This window comes from Aspergillus neoniger, assembly GCF_003184625.1.
Source record: "Aspergillus neoniger CBS 115656 unplaced genomic scaffold BO87scaffold_64, whole genome shotgun sequence".
Taxonomy (NCBI): domain Eukaryota; kingdom Fungi; phylum Ascomycota; class Eurotiomycetes; order Eurotiales; family Aspergillaceae; genus Aspergillus; species Aspergillus neoniger.
In genome coordinates, this window is record NW_020291192.1 from 19,537 (window position 1) to 35,434 (window position 15,898).

Sequence of the window (15,898 nt, forward strand, 5' to 3'; positions counted from 1 at the left end):
GGAAAGGTTTCGTTGAAGTCACATGTATACATCCTGGATGTATCTTTGCATTATATACTCAATCGCAATCAGAGCAGTCTTCTCTATCTTATGCGGTGACTGTGGGATATGGGCAAATCGGAAACCCGGTAGCGGTTCTTAAGAAAACGCCCAAAAAGCATGTAGTACGCGTTTGACCACATGACCATCTCCATCTATTCCCGCTTAATGGAGTCAAGAGCAACATACTTGATGTCCGGTCGGTCTTGCAAGGCGCGTGTCGTGTTCGTCGGATCATACACAGGAGTATTCTTGCTTGTCTGCAGCCGGCTTAAACCCTCATGAACAGGCTCGTCAAGCAGGGGCATCATGGATTCCAATGCATTTCCTGGAGAGTCACGTATCCTCTCCACCCACTCCCTGTAGTCGACCATCTTCACGGGGTATCCGATATCGCGCAGCATGGTATACTTCTGATCGTGACCGGTCGACAGAGACCTATCTGGTGGCACAATATGATACGAGCGACCGAGATTGTCCCGACTGGATGCAATGTGCAGAACAGCCTCCGCAACATAGTCGACTGTCACATAATCTAAAAACTGGTCAGGAAGATGGGGAAAGCAACCGCACTGAATGCTGCCCATAATCAACCGGGAGAAATAGTCTTTCTCGTTGGCAAGGGCGCTTTTACTGTGGCCGATGATGAACCCGGGTCTGTATATTGCAGTTGGCAGACCGCCAGCACGTGCTCGGCGAACGATCTGTTCGGCGACGAATTGGCTCGCCGCGTATCCGGTATCATAAGGGAGGGCATTGAGGTGTGGATCCAGCGACTCATCCTCATACACGCGGTCCACCTTGTTGATATATCCAGTCACAGTCCAGACGTCAATCGACGAGACGTAATGAAGAGATTTGCGACGACCTAGCATTGCGGCCCGAATAACGTTCCGTGTACCTAGAACATTAGGCACATGGTGCGCCTCGTAAGGCTGGCACCAGTTGACCCGTGCACCAACGTGAAAGACAACGCTCGCCCAATTTATGAGCCATCTGAATTGTTTCTCCCCGAGCCCGAGAGTCGAATCTCCCATGTCGCCGTGCAGGACCATGATCTTCTGGGTTGTTTCCCGTCGACCATCCCAGAGATTGTACTTCTCCAGCGTTTGCTTGACTCGAGTGCTGGCATCGACGGAATCCTTGCCGCGGGCAAGGCAAGCGACCTTCTGTACCGATGGCATGGCTAGGAGCCCATGAAGTATATGTGCACCAAGGAATCCCGTAGCACCGGTGAGGAACACGCGACCTTCGCCATTGGAATGCCAATCAGGGGGAAGGAGGTCAGACCCTAGGTCTTTGGAATCCTCCACGCAACGCTCTAGGCTGAATTGCGCGCTATTGCTCTCTGAGCTGTTCATGGATTTTGCAAGTTGTTCCACCGTCGGATTTTGATGGAGTTGAGCCAGAGTGATGCTTTCTTTATAGTCCCGTTTAATCATACCGACGAGGCGAGCTGCTTGAAGTGAGGTCAGTCCTCGGGCGAACATGTCGTCATTCATACTGATCTCCGATTTGGGGAGAAATCCCTGGAGTGTCGATAAAAGCCATTGAGTTATGTCATCATTTCCTTCACGATTATTCGTTCTTGTGGTCTTGGTTATATTGTTCTTGCGATGTCCTCCCTCCTTTCGGTGGTGTGGCTGCTCTGTTTCATTGTGTGGTCGAAGCGCCTTCTTATCAACCTTTCCGGTATGGGATAAAGGGAGCCTGCGCTTCATGTATATCGTGCTTGGCACCATATATTGGGGTAAACTCTCTTCTACCCAATGAATCAACTCGTCAGAAGTGACTTGACTATCCCAGTTGGATGGAACCACATAAGCTTCAATATACCCCGAGCTGCTTTCTTCAGGTATATATTTGACAACACACGCGTGAACCTTTGGATGTTTCTCAACACAGCTTGAAATATCCCCTAGCTCCACCCGGTACCCCGAAATCTTGACTTGGTCATCAGCGCGGCCGATAAACTCAAGGACCCCACTCTTGTCTCTCCACTGAGCAAGGTCGCCGGTTCTGTAGACTCGGATAGGTTTATCTGACGAGTCACCCAATAGAGTTGCAGAAAGAGAGATAAAATGTTTCTCATTTTCTTCAATCCGGTTAAGGTATCCTGGCGATAACTGAGGCCCCGCAATGCAGATTTCTCCAGTGTGCCCCGCCTCGGTGATGGGATTGAGGTCCTCATCAAGGAGGTAGACCGTTGTATCCCCAACAGGCCGTCCTATGCTCACGTGCGAGCGTCGCATTTCCTCTGGATCTAATCGGCCCACCGTTGCAAACATAGTTGCTTCTGCAGGGCCGTAGCCATTCCATAGATTCTCCGGAGGTGCGGCCTCAAGTACCTTACGCAGGGCACTGGAACTGACCGCCTCACCCCCGACCACGACGTGGCGTAGTCCACGGAAAGTAGATGGCGCAGTTAACGCAACAACGTGGAATAGAGCTGTGGGCACAATCATAGTGGAAATCTTGTGCTCACGTACGAAGTCCTGCAGAGATGGTGGATCAGCACGCACAAGATCGGGTACTCGAACGATAGTCGCGCCGGCGAGCAGGGTCAGCCACATCTCGCAGACAGACAAATCAAATCCCGGTGTGATGAGGGCCGTCATCCGGTCTGAGGGAAGCAGCGGCCCGAAGGGAAAGTTATCAAGAGCGTGAAGAATACTGCTGCCGAGGACCTGGATTGGCTTAGGTCTGCCGGTGGAACCCGAGGTGAATATGATATGGCTGCGATGTGACTCGGGACTATTCATGCGAACTGTAATCTCAGTCTCCGTGTCCAGGTCGACTTTAGCTTCGAGAACCGACTCGATGAGAGTGGGACTCAAATTCTGAACTTGATTGACGTTGTCTTTATCGGTAATGATATACTTAGCGTTCAAGTCTTCCAGGATGGACTTGAGGCGATCCTCAGGCGCAGCTGGGTCGACGGGAACACAACTTCCTCCTGCGCGAAGAACTGCAACCTGGGCCATAACCTGGTGTAGTCCAGTGTTGGCCAAAATGCACACCGGTGTGTCAGGCTCAAAAGACTGTTGGTATAGAAGATCAGCAACCATGTCGGCCCGGGCGATCAGTTCCCGGTAGCTGACGACGCGGTCAATATCCACAACTGCCCCAGCATCGGGGGCCGTGTTAGCCTTTCGTACCAGGATTGCTTCCATTGGTATACGTGAAGATTTCTGAGTTGCGGGTAAATGGGGCGAAAAGTTCTGATAACTATCCGCGGTAGAATTGAAACAGGAATACCGATATTAGATGAACAGACGGAGAGGGGATTGCTTTATACCCTACCAGACCAATTACCAATTACTGCCGAACATTTGAATTTCGAATAATCTTGAAAACCAGCATACAACGCTCGTCTTATCAGGATATTAAGCATATAGACTTGTTTTTACTAATAATAATCGAGACCAGCTCCAACACAAACTTGCAAACAAGAGGCAATGTTCTATGATCATTATTATGCAATAATCCTTGCCTTCTCCATGGACGAGCCTATAACGTGACCCTGTGATATTTTAGGGAATAACTAAGTTCTGTTCGCAGATTTTCGTTTGTAAATGAGGTGGAGATGTGACACAACACAGTGTGCTATGATCATGAAGGCATGATATTCCCAGGCTTCTGTTACGGTACATAGTACTTCAAACTTTAACAGAATCCCTGTTGAGTCCCTAAAGCTTATCTGCAGAAACTTACTTATTCAGTAGATTGAAAAGTGAAACTCATGCCTCAACGAAATGCTATAGACTATGGTCATGATTATATAATAAGAATAAAATTTCACATAGATAGATCTTTGTTCGAGGGTTGCTGATCTTCTCTAAAATACAAGATTTTATTCGCAGGTCCTTATGCCGACGAGAGATGATTTGCATTGCATCGATTTGACTTTGTGAATTCCGGGGAAAGGCTTCGGGTGGCAATAACGTGGACTACATCATTCACCATGTTCACTATTTGTCTCTCCAGCGCTTGGGCCCTCGTAGGGACACTGAGATGATTTCGTGGGAAGTGAAGGCATAGCAAATTCTTTTGGGGAGTAACTTATGACGGGATTCTTGACTTCATAACTGATGTGGGCCGCTGAAGTCTGCCAACCCACTCATGTTGCAAGATTCATCTATCTGTCTCCAGTTTTTGGAAAGCCTCACTCATATCATCGCTCTGACCCAAAAGCGATGGTGCCTCTGACATGTGTGGAAATACTGTTCCAATGGATACCACTGATGATCTTTTTGCACTCCGTCAGAGTGCACTGAGGGAAGATTCCGCGTCGTTCTCTTTCCTCGATACTTGTAGACACCAACTTTATTGTCTGCAAAACTTTGGCGCAATTGCGAAATGAACGTCAAAGTTATCCGTGGGCCTCTAATTCCTGCCAGACCAGTTGGTTAACGCAAAAATCATTCCATTTGCTCTTAGATGCTGATCAAATCTCATATCTCTACTCTGCAAGGATGCGATAGTGGCCGTGACATATTCGTCATAACCGGATCAATAGAGGCCACTAGAGATAGGCCACAGTATGGAAAAGAGCTAGTCTCCTTAGTTCCAATAGTACTAACTACACGCGTAACTGTGAGTCGCTCATACTATTCAATATCAGCGGAGGTTGGAAATGTATACCGTTCAACTATGAATGGAAACCCTATATCGCGGGAGCAAGTCTACCTATATCCTTGCTATGTGCTCCGAACCAACGGGGCATATACGGCCCGATACGGCATCTGTTGCTAGATCCAAGTGAACTACTACTTATTCTAGTTAGTAACAGTCCCATGGGAATCTTCCTTCCGTACAACTAGCCGAAATCGACGAATATCCCAAGCTCCCACGAATGAGGCAGGCCGCCACCTGGGTTGACGTTTCCTTTCCGCAAACGAATGATCTACATTGCCTTTTCCCACCCACGAACTTTTCTTTCTGATATTGTTACAAAAGCAACTACAAGCCTTCAACAGATGGTCTATGAGTTCACGATGATGTCGAGCGAAAGAAACCCAGTACGTTGTTAAGCAGACGTGGCCGGAGGTTTTAGTTTCTCGCAATGTTATGCAGTCGGACCCCTTAATTACTCTGGTTATCCGATACAAGCATGATACTGCACTTCGGGTTACTTTATGGTTGGAGCGAACGGGCAAATATTTAATAGCCATCTTTCCTGGATACTGAAGCCACATCAGCTATGGTTTCGCAAGACGCTGAATGCAGGCCTGAGGCCACTAGGAACCTCCGCACAAATGCTGTGTATCTGAATTAGAAATAAGAAGTCGGAGTCTACATATAAATGACGGTAAACCACACATTGTCATAATATGGTTTAAGTCGAGGAAAAGTCAGAATATTCCGGCGGGTTATTAAAGCTAGCGATAGGCGATCCTTATAGCCAAGCTTATAGAGTGGTAACTATAAAGTACTAAGAACATTGCTTTACCTGTTAACTATTATTGATCCTCGGTATTAGATACTTCTAGGTACTTTCTAGCCTACGGCAGGCGGACATGATTCCCGCCACTAGGCACTAGCAGCTGATGCCCCGCTGTTTCCCAAATCAAATAAAGGAGGGGTCAGTTGCCAGTTAGTTCAACACGTGCAGGAGCTTCAGGAGCAACAAAGCTCGCCGGATTTTGTTCCTTTCTTTACATTCTTAAACCTACAACTTTCAATTCACTTCTTCAATCCCATCAATCTCCACGTTGTTTTTCCCTGTCACCTTTTCAGTAAAGCACTAATATACCCATTGAAAAATGCCTCGAACTGCTATATTCGTTATCGACATTCAGAATGATATCGCCGTTGATCCTACCTCTCGCGTTCCCCAGGCGGATCGCGTCATCAAAGCCTCTGAAGAGATCTTACAGACGGCTCGGTCCATCAAAGACTCCAATGAAAAGAGCAACAGTCCACTCATCGTATTCATTCAGCACGAAGAGTCCGCGAATGACGGAGCCCTTGTAAAGGGGACCGAGCCCTGGGAACTCGTCTTTCACCCCCGCGCGGATGTGGAGGGCGAAATTTTGGTTGCAAAGAGGACAGGTACAGTACCAATCATGCTCGATGCCAATGGACCTAGCTTAACGCATCTTTACATTCTACAGGGGACACATTCAAATCCAACCGCGACCTCGCGCAGAGGCTGCGCGACGCCAACGTCACCGAAATCGTCGCGTTTGGTCTGCAGAGCGATAAATGCGTCGAAGCAACATGTACCGGAGCACTGGCAGCTGGCTTCCACGTAACTGTGTTGGCTGGCGCACATTCTACCTACGATGCTGATGGAAAGACCGCCCAAGAAATCGAGCGTGAAGTTGAACTTCGCCTCTCGACACGAGGCGCTCGCGTTGTGCGGTGGGAGAAATGGGTGGAAAAGCAACAGATTGCCTGATTCTCACTCTTGTTGCTTCCGGTTTAGTTCATTCTTGTACATGTTAGAATTGCCAGGAACTTTGCCTGAAATGCGGGCTTCGTCGAGATACACCATAATTGACATTATCATCACCGTTTCCTTTCCTGCACATCGAGCTCAGAACAGAACACGTACGCCACAGTGGCAGCCAAGCTGAACAGGCCAAGTTGGAAGATCGGAGTATAGTTGCGCTTGGCGGGACTAGAATGAAGCATGTTGGAGGGGTAAGTAGGGTCTGGGCTCGGGATGCATGTCTGGGCGGGGAGACGCTATAGGCTCGCCCCACTTGCGCCCAGCTGATGTTCACCGATAGTCCAAAATAGTGTAGACCTGCGATCAGCCGATCCATCGGCAAACGGACATCGCAGTAACCGGCATGGGGTGGTCACATCACCTGACGGCTACGTACAAAGGACGATCAGGAAGATCAGGAAAATCAGACAACGGTCTTATCCTGAGGCATCTATTCATCCACAGGTCATTTCTATCCCGAAACCACTACTCACTGAGTACAGAGCCTCGACTATTTCGTCGCTAAGTAAGTAGCAGTAAGATACGTATTCTTTCATGTTTCGGTGTAGGCTAATGCTAGAACTAGATACGGTATTCCCAAACGATATATGATAAGAAATTAGTGAGCACTTCGAAGCCCGCTTGCTATCATTCTAATGCATAAAACTGTAGCATACGTAGGTAGGTTGGTCTGGAAATGCATAGACCCGAAGAACCTCCAAATGAGAGTCGCATATAATTTAAACTGCTGCAAACAATTGTATAGATAACCCAAAGTGCTTGTTAACTTTGTCCGTAAACGCTTTGCAATCATCACAAGGAGCTTTATTGACCAATATGGCTGCCTTTGATAAGGTAGCCGGTAGCGGTGGTGCCTCAGCCATCCTGATCAGGTCTCGGTGTCTCCATCGTCGCGTATCTAGTATCTCCAGTTTGCATTCTAGCTCCTGTAATGATCGCGCCCGAGGACTATTGATCACGCGGTTCAGTATCGCTTCAACGGCCCTGAGATTTGCCTCCAGTTCCTGAATCTCATCGTCTTTTCTGACGAGTTCTTCCGTTTTATACATGAGCTCGTACTTCAAGTCCTCCTTGCGTTTCCGGAGATGAGTCACTTCCCGTCCTATCTCGGTGCTTGAATAGAAGCTTTCGAAATCGTCCTCTGTCCTTTCATATTCCTCTCCTAGTTTTGGATCCAGCAAGAGATCGCGTGGAAGAAAAACATGGCGATCAAGGAAATATGCTATCAATTGCTTTTCTGCGTGGCAGGCAATATCCTCATCATGGTCATGGGAAGGGAAATGATGACCTACTGTTTTGGCAATGTAAAAGACATCGTCTGTCCACTGGCGACCCTCAACACTGAGGGTTTGCCCAGGAGATGGTGTCAATCGGCTGATAGCAGCAACAGATGGGAATTTTCCGCCCCTTTCTAGTCGAGCCACTGTCTCCCACTGTTGTGAACTTCGATCCTCTTTGGTTGGCTTGGACCCTCCCATACTGGAAGACGTGAAGCTATAGGACTGAGACAACGATACAGTGGGTGGTTCTCCAAAAGCGGTCTTTGACTTTCGTCTCTCTGCGCTAAGAAGGCGAACAATCTCCTGGCGATCAAGGGCCGCTCTGGGAGTGTCCTCAAAGTAGTCATCAGTACGATCATTTCTTTCCTCTCGAAGTTCGTCATGCTCTTGAGCAAAATAAATTGCCAATCGATTTTTGACGTCCCGAATATTGGTGTCCGCACCGTGTTGTAGGAGTATCTTGACATTGTGAACCCGCCCAAAGAGCGCTGCCTCCATTAGAGCGCTCCTTCCGCCATTATCAACAGCATTCACATCCGCTTCGTGTTCGATGAGAAGCGACAGCATCTCTGGGATACTCTCAGCTGCTGCGCGGATGAGGGTTGTTTTACCGTTGAAGGGGAACCGCCCTCGAACAAACAGACGAGCCTCACTAGATGTCTCCAAATATCCTTGAACCGCTCTAGTGTGTCCGGCAATACAGTCGCAAATTGACTGGGTAATCCTTTTCTGCTGGAATGGCTGGACGTCACATCCTAGGTCAAGCGGGAAACCTCCTAGGTCGACGGTGACTAGTTCCTTTGCATCTTCCGGGATATTCAATGAGATTTCTTCTTCATCTGTTGTGGCTGTAGTAGCCTTAGCTAGATCAGCTGCCAGCTGATCAATATCGCCATCATCATCGTCCTCATTATCGCTGTCATCCGAAATACAGATATTGACGTATCGACCACGTTTCTTGTTGATTTCATAGGCTACCCCACCTTTCTCATTCATGGGGAAGCAGCAAAAATATGTCTTGCTTGTTTCGCAATGAGATTTTCTGAGATCGTTTGCCTGCCAATCCAACGAGTTGACCCGATGGCGATGAACTGCTTCGCAAAACGGACATCGTACGTGGTAGCAGGTTGCGTTCCACCATATCACGTCAGCTTTAGGAATACGTCTCTCCATTGTGAGAATATAGTATTTTGTCGTAAACCGAGTCGACGAAGATGTTGGGGAGACAGCCTGTTGGGTCGCCCGAGCAGGGATTGATTGGAGGGACCAAAGTCATGGTTTGAGTGAAGATATGTCAATACACCTGTCGCAACTGTCACAGAGACCTTCTATGTCAAGGATGCTTTGAAAGTATTTAAAGCGGGGAAATAGCGATTTCTCGTGACTAGAAGATATAATACATCACCACTGCGTGATTGTGTAAGATACTATATTACCATAAGGTAAATAAAACCAGACAAAATAATCCTGGTTAAGTTTGGACTCCTTCATCTGTCCACACGTCGAAGTTGTGCGGAATCTCGTCCCTTCCAATAATCAAACTAAGTCCTAGAAAGCATGGGGACTGTCTTCATCAATAACAAGAAGGCCTATTCCAACCACTTCGATGCTGCAATGAAGATAGACAATGGGTTCAGTGCGGCTCTGTTATGTTCACTTTGCTAAACTTCTGATGTAACTCTTTAGAACCGCTGTTCAACCAAAGTTTCTAGAGTGACCCTTAAGGCAACCGCGCAATAACAAGAGAACAGCCCTTCGAGATCATGCACCATAGTTCCGGTTTCGTGTCTGGCGTAAGCGGATGATATGTCCGCAAAAGAATTCCGCCATGATGAGACGGAAGAAACGCATAACATGCGACGTTGGGCCCAGAGACGGATGCCGGGACCTAGCCAACAACTGGGCATAAGCAAAATTCAACATAAGGACCTACTAATTGTCGGGGGTTTCTCGATGAAATCGATACGAGGAAAACATTTGATTGGCATAGGCATTGCTTCATTGTCATGCTCTGGCATGTTATCCAAGAGTTGTTTACGATGTGGTAATTTGGTGCTATCACAATGCAGCCAACCTCTCGCGGCGCTTTTCACCGAAGTTCGAGATGTATGCTTGTAGACTTCCCCCCTCCAAGATCCTCAATGATTGCAAGCAAGGCAAAGAAGACACTAAAAGGAGAGCCGAGTTACCCAGCTAGTGACCAGTCTTTCCTCAGTGTAGACAAATATGGCCGAGAGTGAGGGATTAGAATGCTCAGGGGTAAGCGACATGGTCCGGGTACATGCATGACTGTCTATCAGACGTTGCAAGTGACTAATTTTCTGTTGAAGAAGAGCTACTAGTCACTTTTACTAAAGACTGGTCTGGAAATCGTGACTCTGGGGGTGGAGTCTATACGAGACACTGAATTGATGGGGATGAAATCCGTGGGGAACCACCAGGCCATGCAGCCAATTGATTGTCATAACCTGGCACCGGTGATGGCAAATATCCCTCATCAAGATAGATACTGTGCCCAGACCAAGCACAGGATGTTGTTGAGGCCTTGGGAGCTCCTCTCCGGAAGACTTCTTATCCGGCCTGCGAATCACAAGGGGTCCAAGCCCAGCAACTTCCCCCGCCTTTTTCCCCACAAACTCCCAATCTCCGCGTCTCCACAAAAACACGTTGGAAAAGCTGGGGATAAGCCAAGCACGGTGGGTAGTTAGAACTACCTAATTGACCATCTAAGTGATTAGGCACTGCTGACATTTCATTCGTGCGGCCAGAGAAAACTACCTTTCCAAGTAATGTGGATTAGGACGTCACCCGGAAAATAAGGGTGCTATGACCTCGGTCCTTCATTTCGGCTGTGGGGAGCTTCACGAACATCACTACGCTGTCCTTGCTAGCTAGCTGTGAGCCAATGATTGAGCTTCTGTCGAAAGCTTCGCATCATTTGAGAGCGGATGATGCGGGCGGGTGGCAGCATACGACATGATGGTTGGCCAGCGTGCATCTTATTGTGCCTTCAATAGAGCTCTCGAGAAAAGCTTGTTCGGCCCATTTTTGGTTCATACGTATACGCCGGGGTATTAATTTGATAATGCTGGCCTGAAACGATGATAGTTCATTCGATCATCGTCGCTGACGTGACGAACTATCATATGTGTCTACCCTTCCAAAGCCGTCCGTTGGGTGCCAAATCAACAAACACCAGCACCAAGATCGCTGGACGGACACTTTTCTGTGAGAGATAATGGGCCGGTCGGAAACGATCATAAACCGCAGGAGAAAGTTCTCTGCTCGGTCATGTACACCTATTGTGGGCATGTACTCCGGCAACCCCCCGTAGCAGTGTGGAAATGTGCGGGGATCTAGTCTGCCGGGCATCGGGACTCAAGAGGACCGGTCGAGTCACAGAACCACAAGCGGTATCATGGAAGATGATCCCCATAATTTCCCCACAAACTCAATTAATTCAACGGCACATCCGGATGACCGATGACGACGTTTTGTTTGCAACTCCCGTGGCAGGAAGACTGCTAGACTCATTAGGTGTCGGGATCTGCGATATAAAATAGGGACGCATGTATCCTTCTGTGGGTCAAGCAGACAGACCCAGTTCTCATTTTTCTTTTCATCTCTCGCTGGCAGATTCTGGCTACTGTTGACAGGATGCGCTCACCTGCTTGGGCTTCCATAGCCATCACAGCCCTTGCGGCATTGGCAAATGCTGGAACTCCTTCCACGTTGGCGGAGCTTTGCACTGATTCCATTGTGAAGGCAGCTCTACCACCCTCTGAATTCATCCAAGGCATAACAATTGACTCGGACTCTGTGACGACCGAAGTCGTAACGAACAGCAGTTTCTCCAGCGACTTTTACCCAAGCGCCACTATTGACTATTGCAACGTCACATTCGCCTACTCCCACGATGGCATTGACGGTGACCAAGTGCTTTTGGAAATCTGGCTCCCCGCACCCACAGATTTCAAAAACCGCTGGCTCTCCACTGGCGGAGGTGGTTATGCCATCAACTCCGGAGACCAATCGTTGCCAGGTGGTGTCATGTATGGGGCCGCGTCAGGTATGACAGATGGCGGTTTTGGGGGATTCTCAAACAATGCGGACACGGCTATGCTGTTGGCGAATGGCACACTCAACTACGAGACGCTTTACATGTTCGCATACAAGGCGCATCGGGAGCTTAGCTTGCTTGGAAAGGCTCTGACCCGCAATGTTTACGGAATGAGCGACAGCGATAAGCTGTATGCGTATTATCAAGGCTGCTCTGAAGGAGGCCGCGAAGGTTGGAGTCAAGTGCAGCGATTCGGCGATGAATGGGATGGAGCCATCATTGGTGCTCCAGCATTCCGCTGGTCCTTCCAACAGACTCAACATCTCTATTCCAACATCGTCGAGAAGACACTGGATTACTACCCACCCCCCTGTGAGCTAGACAAGATCGTCAACGAGACCATCGCTGCCTGTGATGCCATGGACGGAAAGGTAGATTGGGTGGTTGCACGGACCGATCTCTGCTTGCTCGACTTTGACATTAGTACAATCGAGGGTAAGCCCTACTCGTGCGCTGCATCCAGGGGCACCCCTGCACAGAATGGCACGGTCTCCGCCAAGGGTATTGAAGTCGCGAAAACCATCATCAATGGATTGCATGACTCCCAAGGCCGCCGTGTCTACTTTTCCTACCAGCCTACAGCCGCCTTCGATGATGCCGAGACGCAGTACAACTCCACAACAGGCCAATGGGGGCTCGATATCGATCAGCTTGGAGGCGAATACATTGCTCTCTTGGTAGACAAGAATGGCACTACACTGGACAGCCTGAATGGAATTACCTATGACACGCTCAAGGACTGGATGATCTCCGGCTTGCGGGAATACTACAGCACCTTGCAGACCACATGGCCGGACCTCACGCCCTTTCACAATGCTGGAGGTAAAGTCATCCATTACCATGGTGATGCTGACTTCAGTATCCCCACCGCTGCATCCATCCGCTATTGGGAATCAGTACGCAGCATTATGTACCCCAATCAGGACTATAACTCCAGTGCCGAGGCGCTAAATGAGTGGTATCGTCTGTACACTGTCCCAGGAGCGGGTCATTGTGCGACCAACGATGCCATGCCCAACGGCCCCTTCCCACAGACTAACATGGCTGTGATGATTGACTGGGTGGAGAACGGAGTAGTGCCTACAACTCTGAATGCGACCGTGCTCCAGGGAGAGAATGAAGGACAGAACCAGCAACTCTGTGCTTGGCCACTGCGACCCTTGTGGACCAACAATGGCACCACCATGGAGTGTGTGTATAACCAGCGTTCAATTGACAGCTGGCATTATGACTTGGATGCGGTTCCCATGCCTGTGTACTAGGGGCTGTTTATTCGAAGGAGGCCAGCTTGATTTGTACGTAAGATCGTCTGTCAATATAGCCGGACAGAGTGGAGGCTACTTTCCGTTTCCCAATACATATCTGAAGACTTGATCCTTTCCTCTCTCGTTGTTTCATTTGTCAAAGTCCGGGGTATGTAAACAGCGTAGCCAACAACCTTTGGCCGGGACCACAAGTACTTTCTACCTGCGGGAAGTAACAGTTTCCACCTCGGGCGTATAAGTGTTGACTACTTACCATTCCCATCTTTATCCTCATATCCAAAAGCATCACAAATCACAACCGGCTCATGCTAAATCACAAAGCAGAGGACTATGAATAGTATACCCAGAAAAAGAGATTGATATAAAGTCATTGGTAGTATGAAAGATATGGAAACTGGAAATACGGGTCACCCCCCATCCAATAATGATCCATCAGCTTGAACCCCCCAGGTACTGCCCTTTGAAACATCCCACTCGGATCATACTTCCGACTAACCTCCTGAAGCCGTTGCTTATTTCGAGGCCCGTAAGATCCAATGGGATCTTGAAAGTCAGATGAATAGTTCATCATTTTAAAACGAGACCCCGTACCTCGCGAAACAGCCTCGTCCTCAATCCTCCCTAGCAACAACTTCATCGAATCCAATACCACTCCATCTTGCTCCTTATTATCCCAATACGCCAACAACAATATTCCTATCAACGGCCCATCCCCCCGATGCAACCCCAAGACATTCCCTCCCAATTCCTTCGACTTCCTCATCAACGACACAGGATACGGCTGGAATGACATCGACAGCCGCAGTCCCTTCGTGAACCTCACCGGATCCACCACCTCAAAGAACTCACGGAATATCTTCAACAGTGTGTATTCATCTGCCTTCACTGTCGTGTTCATATACGCACACCTTGTCTGCCTCCGATCCCTCTTCTTCACATCTGGTTTCGGACTCCAACTCTCCATCTCCACACCTGGACCCGAACTCTGACGCTGCTGCACAGACGCCACAGCCTCGGGAACCGACATCATCCCCACGCTCCGCAACTCTTGCACCTCATACGACATTTCCATGAACGGTCGGAGGGCTTTTGGGACTGCCCTAGCACGAGTATAGTACAACTTATTCTCACACAAGTACCCCCATTCACGTTGATACACAATGGTCGCTCGCAGATACATATCGCTCATATGCTGCGACGTTTGCAGGACCTTCATCAGCGCTTTAATTTGAAGTGGGAACCCGCAACACTCATACCACAGGCTCCCTCCAAATAAGGAGCCCTGAGGAAATGTCCGCATATCATACCGAGTGACGATTCCAAAGTTGTTGCCTCCGCCGCGCAGAGCCTCCCAGAGATCGGAATTTGTTCTCGAATTGGCATTGACAATTGTCCCGTTGGCAAGCACAACTTGGAAATTGACGACATTATCGCAGACGAAGCCTTCGCGGGATGAGAAGAGTGATAATCCACCTGGTCGGAGTTAGTCGCTATCATCATTCATGAAGGAAAGAAAAAGAGAGGAGAGAACATACCGCCTAACGCAACACCCCCAATCCCACTCTCCGTCGAAAGCGGTCCCGCAACCGCTAACCCAAGGCTCGCTAGGAAATCATATACATTTCCCCATCGCTCCCCGGCCTTGATCCTTACAATTTCTCCCCGAAGCTCAATTCCTTGGAGCAGTTTCAGATCGACCGTGATCCCGTTATCGAGATTTGCACATGCATGTGTTGTCTGTTGACCGCCACTCCGGACAGCGAACCTGATTTCCTCTCGATCAGTGAAAGGCTTGACGATGCTCAGGAAGCGCGACACGTCTGTGGTATTTCGCGGACAGAAGATGCATCCTGGTTCAAATTCGCTTTCTGTGGCTGAGCTGTGGGAGTCGTTGAGGTTCTCGTAGGCAGATTGGCCGGGGGCAAGGACGAACCTTTCGGAGAATATGTCCTTAAGGGCTGATTTTAAGAGAAACACTGTCATTTTTCCTGTCCTTGGTTGATTGGATTGGATGATAGGGTTGTTAGATCGGGAAGGGTGGATGCTAATGGTCTAATGCATCGGCTTGCTGCTGTGTAACATCCATTTCTGGGAGTTGAATGGGACTGTGGCTGGCTATATATTGAGCTACCAGTTTGAGGGGCGATCTTGCGTATACTACGGATGGAAGAAGCCTTGAATTGTTAGGGTATCCCCTATCATCCGTGAGACTTGAAGTCTTGAAATGAATTGAATAGTGATCAGATGGCCAAGTACAACTCAGAGCGTAAATCTCGTGTTGTACGCAGCGCATACATACTGTTGAGTATCTCCTGGGAACGGCCCGATTACCAAGACAAAGACGTGGCCGTCAAGGCCTATATACTACCCAATGCTAAAAACATCGCTATGTCGGATGACTCATTTGATTTACAATGCGCCGAATACTTTGGACTCTTTATATACTGTATTCCTTTATCTCCGCTAATTGTAACGCTAATTTCCGCCTTTTGCTATGCCCTGCAGATATAACGGATCTATCCGTCCCTCACCATTCATTGTGCGCTTTGTTGCCAAATAGAGCTCAAACCTTGGAAAAAAATTACATAGATCGACAATGTAGCGGCGAGATAGAAAGAACAGCAGCCACTATGTCTTCAATCAGGGTGGTAGTTCCCAATCCAGTGATAAAGACAGCGGTTCGATTACTACTTTGGCTGGGATTCAGGTAGTACAGCCGAACATATAAGCCCAATAC

The 15,898-nt window shown here is 48.6% G+C and overlaps 6 protein-coding genes across 6 annotated transcripts; 2 read left to right on the forward strand and 4 right to left on the reverse strand.

Moving 5' to 3' along the window:
* Window positions 1-194: 194 nt before the first annotated feature.
* Window positions 195-3,212, reverse strand: BO87DRAFT_463696 (nonribosomal peptide synthase; the record flags this gene model as incomplete). Its single annotated transcript, XM_025629251.1, has 1 exon — window positions 195-3,212. One exon carries the CDS (start codon window positions 3,210-3,212, stop codon window positions 195-197), a length of 3,018 nt encoding a protein of 1,005 aa, XP_025474036.1.
* A 2,440-nt stretch (window positions 3,213-5,652) lies between these two features.
* BO87DRAFT_381239 (Isochorismatase hydrolase) lies at window positions 5,653-6,611 on the forward strand. Its single transcript, XM_025624484.1, has 2 exons — window positions 5,653-6,093; window positions 6,156-6,611. The coding sequence occupies exons 1-2, from the start codon at window positions 5,805-5,807 to the stop codon at window positions 6,440-6,442; spliced, it is 576 nt and encodes a 191-aa protein (XP_025474037.1). The 5' UTR covers window positions 5,653-5,804; the 3' UTR covers window positions 6,443-6,611.
* A 565-nt stretch (window positions 6,612-7,176) lies between these two features.
* BO87DRAFT_213988 (ankyrin repeat domain-containing protein) lies at window positions 7,177-9,199 on the reverse strand. Its single transcript, XM_025618637.1, has one exon. The coding sequence runs from the start codon at window positions 8,947-8,949 to the stop codon at window positions 7,216-7,218; it is 1,734 nt and encodes a 577-aa protein (XP_025474038.1). The 5' UTR covers window positions 8,950-9,199; the 3' UTR covers window positions 7,177-7,215.
* Window positions 9,200-10,782: 1,583 nt separating this feature from the next.
* Window positions 10,783-11,291, reverse strand: BO87DRAFT_214016 (uncharacterized protein). The gene has a single exon (XM_025618638.1). The coding sequence runs from the start codon at window positions 11,146-11,148 to the stop codon at window positions 10,894-10,896; it is 255 nt and encodes an 84-aa protein (XP_025474039.1). The 5' UTR covers window positions 11,149-11,291; the 3' UTR covers window positions 10,783-10,893.
* A 532-nt stretch (window positions 11,292-11,823) lies between these two features.
* BO87DRAFT_381243 (tannase and feruloyl esterase) lies at window positions 11,824-13,223 on the forward strand. The gene has a single exon (XM_025624485.1). The coding sequence runs from the start codon at window positions 11,896-11,898 to the stop codon at window positions 13,156-13,158; it is 1,263 nt and encodes a 420-aa protein (XP_025474040.1). The 5' UTR covers window positions 11,824-11,895; the 3' UTR covers window positions 13,159-13,223.
* A 305-nt stretch (window positions 13,224-13,528) lies between these two features.
* Window positions 13,529-15,286, reverse strand: BO87DRAFT_451167 (FAD-binding oxidoreductase; the record flags this gene model as incomplete). Its single annotated transcript, XM_025628446.1, has 2 exons — window positions 14,697-15,286; window positions 13,529-14,634 (listed from the first exon to the last, which is right to left on the reverse strand). Exons 1-2 carry the CDS (start codon window positions 15,142-15,144, stop codon window positions 13,529-13,531), a joined length of 1,554 nt encoding a protein of 517 aa, XP_025474041.1. The 5' UTR covers window positions 15,145-15,286.
* Between the last annotated feature and the right edge of the window lie 612 nt (window positions 15,287-15,898).

What these genes read in the sequence shown, in the direction of transcription:
- BO87DRAFT_381239 (XM_025624484.1), top strand. Translation starts at nt 5,805, where the DNA reads ATGCCTCGAACTGCTATATTCGTTATCGACATTCAGAATGATATCGCC. An exon ending in TTTGGTTGCAAAGAGGACAG is followed by an intron (nt 6,094 to 6,155) that starts GTACAGTACCAA and finishes TACATTCTACAG; the next exon opens with GGGACACATTCAAATCCAAC.
- BO87DRAFT_213988 (XM_025618637.1), bottom strand. Translation starts at nt 8,949, where the DNA reads ATGGAGAGACGTATTCCTAAAGCTGACGTGATATGGTGGAACGCAACC.
- BO87DRAFT_214016 (XM_025618638.1), bottom strand. Translation starts at nt 11,148, where the DNA reads ATGCCCGGCAGACTAGATCCCCGCACATTTCCACACTGCTACGGGGGG.
- BO87DRAFT_381243 (XM_025624485.1), top strand. Translation starts at nt 11,896, where the DNA reads ATGCTGTTGGCGAATGGCACACTCAACTACGAGACGCTTTACATGTTC.